The sequence below is a fragment of the Trachurus japonicus genome, chromosome 15 (assembly GCF_045865225.1).
Source record: "Trachurus japonicus isolate A0001 chromosome 15, Traja_1.0".
In the NCBI taxonomy this organism is placed as follows: domain Eukaryota; kingdom Metazoa; phylum Chordata; class Actinopteri; order Carangiformes; family Carangidae; genus Trachurus; species Trachurus japonicus.
Window position 1 is genome coordinate 29,088,909 of NC_140921.1, and position 14,704 is coordinate 29,103,612.

The following is a 14,704-nucleotide window of genomic DNA, read 5'->3' on the forward strand; positions in this document are numbered from 1 at the left end:
AAAGCCAGGCTGAACTTGCAAATCCTCCACAGTCGAAGGAGTGTCTTAGATATCATAACTGATTCAACTCAACCCAACAAGGTGCCCCCAGACTGAATGTAAATGACAAAACAAGACTTACCTAACATGACTAACATTCACACAACCTCATTATAACAGTCAGTTTACCTAACTAGTAGGGAGGTTAAGCGACTTTTGACTTCAAGTCATGATGCAAAGGTCTCCTTTGGCATGGAAGTACCTTAGGGTCATACAAATAAATCTATCCTAAGACACAAGTGAGATCACACTTTGTATCCGAAATAAACACGTTTTTAAAATGCCTTTTTTAATTGAGAAAACGCATGTTAAAAGCACATTCCATTTAGAATGTCCATAGAAACTACAATGTTTTCAGCTCCTGGATGTGATCTACAGCTTATTTGTAACATGATTGCAATATTTCAGGTAGGGCTGGGTATTGTTGAGAATCTCACGATTCGATTCGATTTCGATTCATTAGGTCACGATTCGATTCGATATCGATTCGATTCGATATTGATTGAAATGCTTCGATATCGATTCAGTATCAAGCAGAAATACACAAATAAGAGTACCAGATTTTTTTTTTTTAATAATTATTTGTTTAGTTTCATGCCTTATGAACAGCCATAGTATAACTCATAGCATAACAAAATATGACACTGCTTTAACACTGAACTACAGTGCAGCTAAATTTAAATTAGGCTATGTGATACTTTCCTCTTGGAAAATAACTCATAACATTTTGAGTAATAAAACAATACAAAACAATATTATTAATAATAGTTGACTGCACAACTGAAAATATTGTAGCGACCCCGCAGTAATGTTCTTGTTATGATGTTTAAGTTCTGTGATTTCTGACTGACTGTCAATGTGTATGGTACGGGCAGGTGGGATGAGAAACTGAGGGGCTGGGGTGAGTGTGAGGAAGACAGAGTCCTGTCTGTGTGTAGGTGAGTGAGTGAGGAGGAGCAGAGGAAGAAGTGAGAGCAGCTTCAGGGTTTCCCGCAGCGCTTTCCTGTTAAGGCGGCCGCCTTAACAACAAAGAGCTGCCGCCTAAACTAACGTCTTAAAAAAAAAAAAAAGTAGCGATATTCGCCGCCGCCGCCGCCGCCCCCGCCGCCCCCCCCCCCCCCCCCCCGGACGATGGCCGCATCCTCTCACACACATACACACCACAGAGAAGCACGCATGCATAACAGCAGCGCGTGTTGAAAGCGAAAGTTAATACGGCACGGCGCGGTGCGTCCCTCCCCCGACGATCGATCCCCGCTGCTGCTGCTACTCACTCCCATATTGTTATGGTTTGGTCTAGTGCGGCCCCCGTCCGTACAGCGCGAATCACACGAGGGTGTTGCTCGCAGCGCCCCCACTGGCCAGGGGCTTGAATCGATTCAGAAGATTGCTGAATCGATATTGAATTGCAGAGAAAAGAATTGCAATGCATTGCTGAATCGATATTTTTACCCAGCCCTAATTTCAGGATTGTTTCTCAGTTTGAATGATAAACAGGGATCTAATGTTTTTCAATCTGTAGGGCGGACTCACATAAGAAGCATAAAGTCCAGTCATGACATTCCATTATGGCTAATTTGAAATAAGAAATAAAGATACTGTAACATCTGCCCCGTTTACATGAGAGCTTTAACTCCGAATTAAAATAATTTAATTCTGAATTAAAGTTAATTCCGCTTTAAAAAGATCATGTAAACACTTAATTCCGAGTGAAAATATAATTCAGATTTAAACTTAATTCCGAATTAAGTGGGTGGTTTATTCCTATTTTAAATCGGAATTAATTAATTTCTCGATCATGTAAAAGTTTATTCTTTTTTAAATTAATTCCTGTCGTTCTACGCATGCGTATTAACTGACTCGCCGCTCTGTGTGTGTGTCGCGGTGATAATTTAACCGTGAAAAGTAGGCTACAACACACACAACATAACGTTACAGCCGCAGTGTTGTGAGTGAGTCATGTCGGGACAACCAGGCTTCATGAACCCGCTTCACAGTGGTTGTCAAGTTTAGGAGCAGGGGAGCGGCTCGCAGCTGCAGCTCTGTTCACTTCACACACTGAGAATGGAGTTTGTTTTCTTCCGGTAGACGTAAATACGTAACACGTGTACCCTCTGTCCAATCAGAACGCTTCCCGACCCCCAGACGTTAAGCAGAATTAAATAAAGGCGATTTAATGTGTTTTCCATGTAAACCCTAATTCGGAATTATTATTTCCATGTAAACTCGAAGGAGAATATTTTAATTCAGAACTATTTAATTCAGAATAATTAATTCCGAATTAAAAAACATCATGTAAACGTGGTAATCATGAGATTGATGTGGTGGCCCTGAAGTGCAAAACACAACGGCAAAAGAGAAAACACAACACAAACAGAGAAAACACAACGGCAAAAGAGAAAACACAACACAAAAAGAGAAAACACAACACAAAAAGAGAAAACACAACGGCAAAAGAGAAAACACAACGGCAAAAGAGAAAACACAACACAAAAAGAGAAAACACAACACAAAAAGAGAAAACACAACGGCAAAAGAGAAAACACAACGGCAAAAGAGAAAACACAACACAAAAAGAGAAAACACAACAGCAAAAGAGAAAACACAACACAAAAAGAGAAAACACAACACAAAAAGAGAAAACACAACGGCAAAAGAGAAAACACAACACAAAAAGAGAAAACACAACGGCAAATCAGAAAACACAACCACAAAAAGAGAAAACACAACAGCAAAAGAGAAAACACAACACAAAAAGAGAAAACACAACGGCAAAAGAGAAAACACAACACAAAAAGAGAAAACACAACACAAAAAGAGAAAACACAACACAAAAGAGAAAACACAACGGCAAAAGAGAAAACACAACACAAAAAGAGAAAACACAACGGCAAATCAGAAAACACAACCACAAATTACTAAACAACGGCAAATCAGAAAACACAAAAGCAAAAGAGAAAACACAACACAGAAAGAGAAAACACAACGACATTAACCAAACCGGAAAAGGTAGGTACCCTCGGGCTGGTTTAGGCAAAGACGGTTGGTTTAGGCGTGTGAAGGGAGTGGTTAAGGTTAGGGTAAGATGCAGGGATAGGCTTAGCCTTGCAGAGGCAGCCAATCAGAGGCAGAGTAAGGCGGGTCTTGGCGTGGCCATAGTAGGAAAAAAAGTATCGCAAGCGGGACTAGCACAGAGGCCGCTATGTATTGCCCAAAATGTTTGGCTTTTGTGTTTTCTGATTTGCCGTTGTTTAGTAATTTGTTGTTGTGTTTTCTGATTTGCCGTTGTGTTTTCTCTTTTTGTGTTGTGTTTTCTCTTTTGCCGTTGTGTTTTCTCTTTTTGTGTTGTGTTTTCTCTTTTGCCGTTGTGTTTTCTCTTTTTGTGTAGTGTTTTCTCTTTTTGTGTTGTGTTTTCTCTTTTGCTGTTGTGTTTTCTCTTTTTGTGTTGTGTTTTCTCTTTTGGCATTGTGTTTTCTCTTTTTGTGTTGTGTTTTCTCTTTATGCGTTGTGTTTTCTCTTTTTGCGTTGTGTTTTCTCTTTTACCGTTGTGTTTTCTCTTTTTGCGTTGTGTTTTCTCTTTTTGCGTTGTGTTTTCTCTTTTTGTGTTGTGTTTTCTCTTTTGCCGTTGTGTTTTCTCTTTTTGTGTTGTGTTTTCTCTTTTGCCGTTGTTGTCTGATTTGCCATTGTGTTTTGCACTTCAGGGCCACCGTAGATTGATAAGATGAGCATTAACAAGCATTCACAAAAGTAAAAATCTACCAAAATAATGAAGCTTATAGTTTATCAACATTACTCTAAGAGAGGATCTTAGCCAGCTATACTGCGCTGGTGAAATAAGTCAGTCCTAATGATATGCTTTATGTGGGAGCTGCAAACCTAAACTTCCCTATATGTACATAAAAGCTGAACATTCCTTATTAAGGGCGTTCTACACTAAAATGTGTTAGTTTACGTTAGGAGGAGCACAATGTAAAATTATTTCAGTATCAGGTTATATAAGCCTTAAATAATGTAGAGGGTCCTATGTGACCCATTTTTACATTTGAGAACAGTAAAAACATTTTTCCTTTGACTTTAAGTTGACTTCTAATATGACCCAGAATGGGTCATACATGTAAATTCAACTTTTTTAAATCAACATACACAAGCAGTAACTAGTAGGCCTATATTTTGACCGACACAATATTTGGCTAATTGGTCTTTCCTGACACTACTGTGATATGAATTACATCTTATTATTTAACTACTTGAAGGCTATATTTGTTGTCTGATGTTCAACAAATCAGTATCAGCTAGTTTTATTCATGTTTTTACATGAATAAAACCCAATATCCTGTCACACAAGCAGCTGCATGTTGTCTCAGAAGCTGTAGATCACATCCAGGAGCTGAAGGCATCAGGGGATCTGCCTGAGTTTATATGGACATTCTAAATGGAATGTGCTTTTAGCATGCATTTTCTCAATTAAAAAAAGGCATTTTAAAAACGTGTTTATTTCGGATACAAAGTGTGATCTCACTTGTGTCTTAGGATAGATTTATTTGTATGACCCTAAGGTACTTCCATGCCAAAGGAAACCTTTGCATCATGACTTGAAGTCAAAGGCCTATTTTTTGGGCTTAACCTCCCTACTATAATGGGGATCGGCAACAACACAGGTAGGAGAAGCAGGTCCGTGGAGCTGCGTGTGTCTGTACAGTTTGGTCTCAAGTGTTCATGCCCCCTGCCTCTGACCACTGCCAAGCCACCGCCGTGCCTGCGGCTTATGATGGCCTTGAAGGTGTGGAGCAGAATTTTGAAGACCATGCGGAATTTGACCGGAAGCCAGTGAAGCTGTTGTAGAACAGGTGTGATGTGATTGATGGATGGGATCCTGCTGATGATGAAGGCGGCCGAGTTATGAACCAATTGGAGTTTATGGATGAACTTGTGGGGGAGACCAAAGAGAAGGGAGTTACCAGGCGGGATGTGACCAGGGTGTGGACCAGGATGAGAGTGGAGTTGGAAGTAAGGGATGGACGGAGACGGTTGATATTGCTTGAATGGTAATAGGCTGACCGGGTAATGTTATTGATGTGGGTTTGGAATGAGAGACTTCTGTCAAGGCGGCTCGGCTAACCCTGCTACACTGTAAATCTAAACATTGGCTTTAATAAAAGGTATTAAGCAGTCTTATGAAGTTTAGTCGAGTCAGACAGAATTTCAAATTTCCCCTGCGTTTTTTCAGCTCTGAAGAGTTAAAGCAAAAAAAATAACAAACAAAATTAACACAGTAAAAAAACATGTGCAGTGTAGGCATAGCCTTAGACTCAATAGTGTACTTAGCTTCCTGGTATTCTACCCTAAAACCTAGGTTTCTTTTCTTCATGCAAACGTATTGCATGCGGTCTGTGTTCTACTTGGAACACTCTTGCAAAGAAAAAACAAGCAAACAAATAATAGGCACCCTCCTTCCCCCCCTCCCCTTTTCCCATTGTCATCGTAGTCTTTATAACTAACATAAACGTCAACAAAGATTCTCTTCTTATATGTGATTTCATCGTTTAAAGATGCGGAATAAGAAAGTTAAAATAAATAGAAATAAACAAGCAAATAAGTAAATATATGAGCATCAGCATAGTTCATCATATAGTTTCATGGTTTAAGGATTCGAGAAAAATGTTAAAATAGATTGAAAAAGCTGAACAAGTAAAATAGCAAATGTAAAAAAACAAACAAAATTTATCTTATTATATATGGTTTCATGGTTTTAAAAATGTGAGATAATTATTGAAGTAAGTAAAGAAAAAAAAAATTAATAATAATAATAAATAATGATAATAATAAATAGATATATAACAACAAAGTAGCGGCAAAAAAAAATCTCAATCACACAAAAAATAATAATAAGAAAATAAATAATACAAGTAATCATAATCCCAGGGGACTATTAATCAGACTTTTTTTTTCCCCTTTTCTTTCCCCCCCCTTCCCCCCTCCCCCTTCTCTCAATCATTAAACAAAGTAAATAGTCACGTAGGGATCAAGAGTTTCACATCGTCCTGTGTTTTATTTAACATTCAATAACCAACTTATTTCATTTTAAATCTTATATTGGACAGGCCTTCTTACCTAGCTTATATTCATTAATGTCCATTATCGTAATATAGAACTGAAGAAGAAAACTGAACAAAACAAAAATAACAACAACAAAAAAAAAAAAAAAAAAAAAAAAAAGAGGCCTCTAACTTAAATCATATTTAATTTCATTTCATAGTTTTCTCTTAAACCCCCCCTCTCCCCCCTCCCACACCCACCTCCTTCCCTTCTAGCACACCCACACTTGTCCCATCTATCTTCCCACCACTTTACCTACTCTTTCACCCAGACACAGCCTCACGCACGCCCGTACTCACAAATCCTCACTCCCACACCCCCACGCACAGCCTCCACACACACCTCCATTCAGGGACACACCCACACCACACAGGCACATATGCGTAAAGCACACGCACACACACACACACACACACACACACACACACACACACACACACACACACACACACACACACACACACACACACACACACACACACAGAGACAGGTAGAGGAGATAGAGACAGAGGGAGGATATAGATTAGAAAATAGGGGGTGAAATCAGAAAGAAAAGAATATCTTTTTTTTTTTTTCCTCTTTTAAATCTTTAAATCTCTTTTAAATAAGTCTGTTCGATATAAGAGTGTCACTCACATGTCTATATTCACTCGTTGTTAGTGTCCTGGGGTGACTCGGTGTCTTCTAGGGCCGCGTATCTGCTGCCTTTCCTCTGTCCATGCTGCACGGTTGTCCATCCATCCTTCTTCTGTAAAGAGGTTTGGTGTCTTGATCCTATACTTCACATGCGATGCCCAGATCCTGTAGAGCTTTGGATACCATCTCCGGGTTATCATATGTTGTCGAAGATCCATCGTCCTTGAAAATTTTCAGCTTTGCTGGGGCGACAACATATGATTTGATGTTCTTCTTCCTCAACTGCTCGCGCATCGGCTTATACATGGATCTTTGTTGCTTCACTTTTGTTGTGAAGTCGTGGTCGAAAAAAATCCGTGCTCCATTCAGGGTCACTCTCTTTGCCCATGCCGTTTGCAACACTCTTTTCTTCACATCATAATTCATAAAGGTTACTATGATCGGCCTGGCTTGTTCGGAGGAGTTTTCTCTGTATATGCGGTGCGCCCGGAGAATATTAAAAATGTCCGTCAGTCCCAGTACTTCATTGAAGAATTTACAGAGAAAGCCTGTCATGTCATTGCCTGGACTTACTTTCAAAGTAGTCCATCTGTGTCTCCATTTCTTTCATCTTGATCTTCATATCCTCATGCGTGTTCTGTTGGAGAATTTGTTCATCTTGTATTTCCCCAACTCTGTCCTCAATTTCACGGACTCTGTTGTCTGTTTTCTCAAGCTTTTGCCGCAACTCCGTAGTTTGTTCGATTATTTTCTTCATGTCTCGTTCCGTCTCCATGCGGTAGGCTTTGAACTCCGATCGGAAGTCTTTACTGTACGTAATTTCTGTCGTGAGAGAGTTTTTCAGCTCATTAATCAGCTGTTTTATTTCTGTTGCCTCTGCCATTTCGGGAGGCACATGGGTCAATTGTTAGATTTTCCCCTTTCCTCGCGCTTTGCTTTACAGAATTCCTTTGTTGTCGCCCCCGATCGTAGATTCATGCCCCGCTGATATTCCTAAAGGCTGTCTTTGCTTTTCCAGGCCAAATTACGTTTTTAGTTTGGATTTGGGGGAAAAGGAGATGCCGTTCTTTTCAGTCTGCCGCCATCTCTCACATTCATCCTTGAGCTGCGGGACTCTACTTCACTTGGTAATCGCCTCCACGCCAGCTCACTACCTGTACAAGCAGACATCACAGACAGGATATGTGGGAATCAAGTGGTCAGTGTGGTGGTCAATGCCTGTCGGTGGCCAGGACGAGTCAACTGGGGCAACTTGAACCACTACTGGAACGCAGCTCTAGTCCTCTACAAGGACATCTAGTTGTCCTGTGACGCTTGACCTGCAGGTATCCATGGGGATTTGTCTCCACCTGTTGGTCAACCATGAATAGAACCGCTTATAGATGAACTGTATTAAAACATTTTTTTTCTCTCTCTTCTGAAACAGTGTCAAGTGTGTATTTGTTGCTATAATCAAATATTATACGGAAAATATTACAAATAGCCTATATATTTTTTCAGTTTAAGATAAATGATTTTATTATATAATACTCTAACTCTTACCCTATAAAGCAGAATATAGGAATTACCAATTCCAACATATTCTAGGATTTTTTAATGGGCTATAATTAGGGTTACCAACATTCAAGTTGGTTGTGTGTCCGCAATTATTGACTGATTATAATGAAGATGGCCGAGGCCGTTATCAATCTGACCACTGGATATTTGTCTGGTGGAGGGAGTGTTCTATCCAGTGCAGATGTTGCAGCCACTGGCCACACCTGCGGCACATCAGGAGAGAGAGAGATTTCATCTCCTATGAAAGGTCTTCTCTTGCCTCTCCACCCAGAGAACTTGGACTGCTGGGGAAGAGCTGCATGGGTCCCCATATCAAGGTGAATAAGAAAGGCTCACTGCTGTCTCTTTTTTGTTTGCCGCTGTGTGTGTGTACCTACCATTAAATGGACCAAATAGGCTACTATAAAAGCAGTACCTAAATCTGGTACAAATTGATATTGTTTTTGTTATATTTTCTTTCATTCATGGGACGAGAAAAAGAGACCATATCTCTCCTGTCTTGGCTTCTCTACACTGGCTCCCGGTAACTGCTAGATTTTAAAGTTCTCCTCCTAACATATAAAGCACTACATGGTCAGGCACCCTCATATCTTGAGGACCTTATAGTTCCCTACCACCCAAATAAGACTCTGCGATCCCAAAATGCAGGCTTGCTGGCTGTGCCTAGAGTGTTAAAAAGTAGTATGGGAGGCAGGGCTTTTTGCTATCGGGCCCAACTTCTCTGGAATCAACTTCCAATTCAAATTCGTGGGGCAGATACTCTCTCTATTTTCAAAAAATGACTTAAAACATTCCTTTTTAATAGAGCATATAATTAGGGATCTGAGTATGGTATCTTTTATCTTTTTATTTTTTCCTCAAATTGATTTGTTTTTAACTTGGCCTAATTTTATTCGCATGATTGTTTTTGTTTTATCACTGCTATTGTTTTATTGTCACTGTGTATTTTTACTGCCCGATGGTTGATTAATACTGTTTTTAATTGTTTGATGATTTGTTTAAAGCACCTTGAGATGCATTTCTATGAAAGGCGCTATATAAATAAAATTATTATTATTATTATATCCTGATTTGTATTATCCCAACAGAACAATTTCTACTTGATACTGGTTTCTGGAGTAGAATGGGAGGAAGCTTTCCTCTCCTGTGGATCCAGCTCTAGTCTGGATTCAGATGACATCTCTCCACATTTAAAACCAGGCTTCAAAGTGTCCTCTTGATAAGGTCAATAGTTTGAGCCAGCTCAGTGAGTCCTGAACCAAGGACTGCTGTTTGTTATTATAAGCAATATGACAGTACAGTGCGTTGAAAAGCACTAATGAATAAAGTAGGCTACATAAAAATCTTTAATTGTCTATGAAATAGTGTCACTGCTGTCGTTGCTGTTTTATTTAAAATATTTGAACAACTCAGATTGAGTGGAAGTCTGTAATGAATGCCTATTGCAGTGCGGCTTGCTGGGAAATGTAGTTCCACGTCATCTCCCAATGTTCTTTCAACATTCCAGTGACGTTATCATGCGCTGAAAATCTCATTTCCGGTCCTCTGCAGAGGGATGAGAGAAGAAACGTTATCCAAAGGTTCGGTAAGGCTTCCGGGAACGTTTCCTCGGTTTAGCGCGTAGAAACTTTCAATGGAGCCTGATCACAGCGACAATCTGGACTGGTCGATTGAGCGACGGGTGGAGGGCTTGGTGAACAAACACATGGCGGGCATCGCTGTGCATAGCCTCCAGCAGAGGCTGACCGCTGTGACCGAGGAGATGCACAGTCTGGTCCAGCAGGTCCAGCAGGTCCAGCAGGTCTCCAGACGCCCAGGTGCGGACTCGGAGTTCAAAGACGAGGCGCAAAGAGGAGACGTCCGCCTCGGCTCGGAGCCGCAGCTCTGCTCCGCCTGCAGCTCCGGAGCCGCTGACAAGTTGATCCCTGCCACAGGTAGACCCCGTCCCGTCCCGTCCCGTCCCGTCCACCATGAACCAGTTCTTACACTGGACACGCACTGGTCCTGTGGGAAAGTGAACTTAATGTAGCCTATATCACATACACAATACTTGAAGTGGGTAAAGCAATAGTTTAACAAGAGAAAAAATAAAAGAGAAAGAGAGAATGCCACAATATCTGCCAAAGGTTGCTACTTTAATGAGTCAAATATTTAGAATGCTTTTCGGTTTATAAATTGATTCCATTATTTCTTTTTTAACTTCAATTTTCAATTTAATTTTCATTTCATTTCATTTCATTTAGACATTTACTGTAACTGCATAATTTTCATTAAAAGACTGAAAAAATGGAAGTGTACTAAAACTTTAGACCGGTAGAGTGTGTGTGTGTGTGTGTGTGTGTGTGTGTGTGTGTGTGTATAATCATATGGTGATGAATTTTCATATGATTATATCCCCAAAGTGAATAAAACTTTAAACCTTTTGAAACACTGTGTTACCTGTAAACTGCAAATCTTGGGGTTGAGTTCAAGTTCTTATATAAATATAACAATTTCTCTGTTTATTATATACTGTATATAGTAAACACATACACACACACACACACATAAGAATTTGAACTCAACCCCAAGATTTGCAGTTACAGTGTTTCAAAAGCTTTCATAATTCACTTTAAAGCTAGAGTGTGTGGATATAATGATTCTAATCACATAGATACATACAACAGCATAATGTATTATTAAGAGACTACCTGTATGCATGACTAGAGAATAAGCAATGGATAAAGACTAAAAACAGTATTGCTAATGCTCTTCAGGTCCTCTGACAGCACTACACTGAAAACAGACACATTTTTGTGTTGGACATCACTGCATGGGCTCACATGTCCATGATCTTTACAGTGACTTCACTTTAGTCACAACAGGTCTTCACCTTTTTCTCTCCAGAAACTGTAGCTCAGCAAAAGATCATTGCCTTACTGGTAGAGATCAAAGACGAGCAGCGGAGGCAGTGGGCGGTGCTGAGGGATCTTCAGGCCCGACTGCAGGGTCAGACCAGTTATGAGGAAGATGACGTAGAGGCTGTGGATATGGATCTCCCCCTGAAGACCCTTGAGCAGCTGGATGAAATGGAGAGGCAGCTGGAGGAGCCCGGAACACAGAAGAAACTGGTGGCGTGAATGGTGCTTTTTTAGTAGCTTGAGTAGATTGCTGTACACACACTCAGTGCCCGATGACGCTGATATTCATCTCTTGTCCAAATTCAAGGTGTCTTTCCTCTGTCGGATGGGCGGGGCTACAGTGGATGATGCAGTGAGACGTCTCATGCAAGCTGTGCTTTCTTTTGCTGTCGGCTCTGAGCTGAACTGGATGGGCCGCGGACAGAAGAGGAGCTTCAGAAACACTCACCTCCAAGGCGTCCTCTTCCGTAAGTAGGATATACAATGTGAAGTTTCTAATTGTAAGACAGTGTAAACTTTATTGAAACCATAGAGAGAGAATGAAGTCCAGTTTTAGCAAAAGGAGGTACAGTAGAACGGTGGTTCTCAAACGTTTTTACATCAAGGACCCCAAAACGGACACAAATTAGACCACGGACCCCCCATTGGACAAAATTTTGAAACAAACACCAGAAATACAAAAATATTTGTTCTGAGACTGAATAACGTTCCTTCTTTTTAGTCAATGTACGTTCAAATTACTGCCAATGGCAATTTTTGGAAAAAATTCAAAAAATTTCTGAAAAAAATGTGATATTTCTGGAAAATAAATGTGGTAACATTTTGTGGAAAAAATTGGGGACCCCCTTGAATCCTCTCAAGGACCCCTGGGGGTCCCCGGACCCCACTTTGAGAACCACTGCAGAAGAAGAACTGATGGATCATGTAGATCAGCTGAAACAAATAACAAATAGGCCTACCATAAAAAAACAAAACCAACTATGTATTTATCCTACTGACAGAGTGGCGTGTTGCCACTGTCATTGTCTGTTATTCTTCACTGTCATAGAGCTCCATTGATATCCTACATTATTTGAACCAGACTGTTACAATATGCAACACATCATTTTCCATTAACACTGGCTGTTAAATGTCCAGCAAACTACATTCTTAAAGCAACATTGCAGAGTTTCAGCTCAGTGCTTCCACCATCTGGTTGAGAAGCGCTATCGTCTGTGTGTGTGTGTGTGTGTCGGCGGCGCGGGGGGGGGGGGGGGGACATTATTTTAAGGCCGATAAACTCCGCAATGTGGCTTTAATGTTAACAAGTCATGTCACCATTAAAACCCTGTAACCCTTTTTTAAATATGTACAACTCAGTGGCGGGGCCATGTCTGGAAAAAGCTAAATATCCTCAGACATTGAGTTTACAGATTTACAACCAAGTGTTGACCCTTTTTTTTTTTTTTTTTTTAAAGTATATTTTTCGGCTTTTTGCCTTTATTTGATAGTGATGACAGTAGAGATAGACAGGAAATGGGAAGGCAGAGAGAGGGGGAATGACACGCAGGAAAGGTCTGCCCGACGCGGGATTCGAACCAGGGACGCCTGCGGCGAGGACTGTAGCCTCTACATGGGGCGGCCGCTCTACCCACTGCGCCACGCACCGCCCCAAGTGTTGACCCTTTTATATAATGTAGAAATGATACTAAATATTGATGTAGTAATGTCGTATAAGTCTTCAAGTGACAGGTTGTGATTGCTGAATGACTTGATGGAGCTCAGAGATAGTAGAAACTTGAGAGAAAGAGACAGCCTTGACAAAGTGCAGTGTTTGTCAAATATTAGTTGTGTCTGACAGTGTTCAATGTCAGTTCATATCCGAGATGATGTGTTTTTGCCACATGTCTTCTTGCGTGTTTTCCTGCCTCTGAAGGTCACAGAGTTGCATCTCCTCCACGTGCATGACACTGAATAAAAATATTTATCCACACATGAAGAACCTCAGTTTCCTTTAGAGCTGTGTTGTTGAGCGTTTGAACGATAGCAACTTACTTCACAGACATGCTCGTGTCCCGTTCACCTAATGACTTTGTTTGAGTTGATATGGTCTGGACTGTTTGATCAGTGTTTGTTGATCTGGAATGACAGTTGCGTTTACCTCTCAGGGGCGCTGAAACGGACGCCGGTGGGTAAGGAGGCCACTCATCACCAGTACGCCGACGTGGTGAAGAAGTGGCTGCGGTTTGCTCCGTTCAGACAGGGAGGGAGCAGCCGTCGCTGCCTCAAACCTCCTGCAGACATTCCAGATTCTGAGGAAGCTGACGGTTTTAACCAGAGCCACATGCACACCGACATTTACAAAGTGGCTCCTCAGTCTGGAACATAGACTGTAAAAAGAATGGACGTAGCGTCCGTGACGTCATCCATTGGTTTTGGGGAGTCGTTTTTGTGACTCCAACATGGCGGCCTGAACAGCGCCATGTTGGATTGGCCGGCCGAGAACCCGCCCACTGGCCTCGAAGCAGCTGTCCACGGAGCTGCTCGGACCTGTCACTCAACGTTTCCGCGCCCTAATTGGCCAGAATTTTAACCTAATAACAGTAAAACGGTAGAGTTAAAAAAAAATTCACCCCCCTCAGAGTGTGTGCGGGGGTAGAAACTATCGATTGAGACGAAAAAACGTTCTGACACCAGGCTTTTAACATGTTTACTGAGGATGTAAAGTCGGCGATTTTAACATGGGGGTCTATGGGGAATGCTCCCTTCTGACACCAGCCCCCAGAGGAAGAAGAGGGGATTGCAGTTTTTTGAACGCGGAAGTGAGCTTCACTTCTCAGACCCACAACTGCCCCCTTGGTCTGGAAGAACAAGTCCAGAGGACTAAATCACCAAGAGCTGTTGAAAGGGTGTCAAGGCAGATTTCAAAATTCTGTTATCAAGACAAAAATCTGATAATACATGTACTGCATCTTGACAGCTTGGAAATGTTGGTCACTTGTTTTTAGCGATAAGTGTTAAACTCTTACATTGACTGCAGTTGTTCACATGGGAACAGAATTTAAAATGTTTTCAAAAAATCAGTTTTTGAGATAAAATTCTTATATTTTGCCCAACTTTATTTACTATGACGTTTTCAAAGTTTTTAAATTTAGACGCTTGATGTGCCTGAAGAAGAAGAATCCTGGAGAAAACAAAGGGGTCCTGACAGCCTAGACTGTCTGGCCCCTAACTAGAGATTGTTGTGGAGTTTTTTTTTATTTGTTAGGAATGCAGTAACGTCCCCTAGAGCAGCTTTGTAACTCCATTGATGGAGAGAATCTGCACAGAGTGCGTTTGTCGTGTAGGGGGCGATATAACACCAGCATTCTGATTAATACCACTGGCCTGTTGAGTCATATTCACAGTCGGATCACCAACAACAAACTGTAGCTGCAGTCTTTTCACTGAGATGAGTGTTTCCTGGGGGAATTGTCTCCATTAAAACACACATGTTG

The 14,704-nt window shown here is 41.0% G+C and overlaps 1 protein-coding gene across 1 annotated transcript; it reads left to right on the forward strand.

Moving 5' to 3' along the window:
• The first annotated feature begins 9,883 nt into the window (after positions 1-9,883).
• On the forward strand, positions 9,884-13,596 carry LOC146973898 (uncharacterized). Its single transcript, XM_085799342.1, has 4 exons — positions 9,884-10,262; positions 11,215-11,438; positions 11,536-11,695; positions 13,376-13,596. The coding sequence occupies exons 1-4, from the start codon at positions 9,962-9,964 to the stop codon at positions 13,594-13,596; spliced, it is 906 nt and encodes a 301-aa protein (XP_085655468.1). The 5' UTR covers positions 9,884-9,961.
• The last annotated feature ends 1,108 nt before the right edge of the window (positions 13,597-14,704 follow it).

Excerpts from the sequence above, each read along its gene's own strand:
- LOC146973898 (XM_085799342.1), top strand. The coding sequence starts at position 9,962 with ATGGAGCCTGATCACAGCGACAATCTGGACTGGTCGATTGAGCGACGG. Across the intron at positions 10,263-11,214 it reads CAAGTTGATCCCTGCCACAG|AAACTGTAGCTCAGCAAAAG; the intron begins GTAGACCCCGTC and ends TTTTCTCTCCAG. Across the intron at positions 11,696-13,375 it reads CCTCCAAGGCGTCCTCTTCC|GGGCGCTGAAACGGACGCCG; the intron begins GTAAGTAGGATA and ends TTTACCTCTCAG.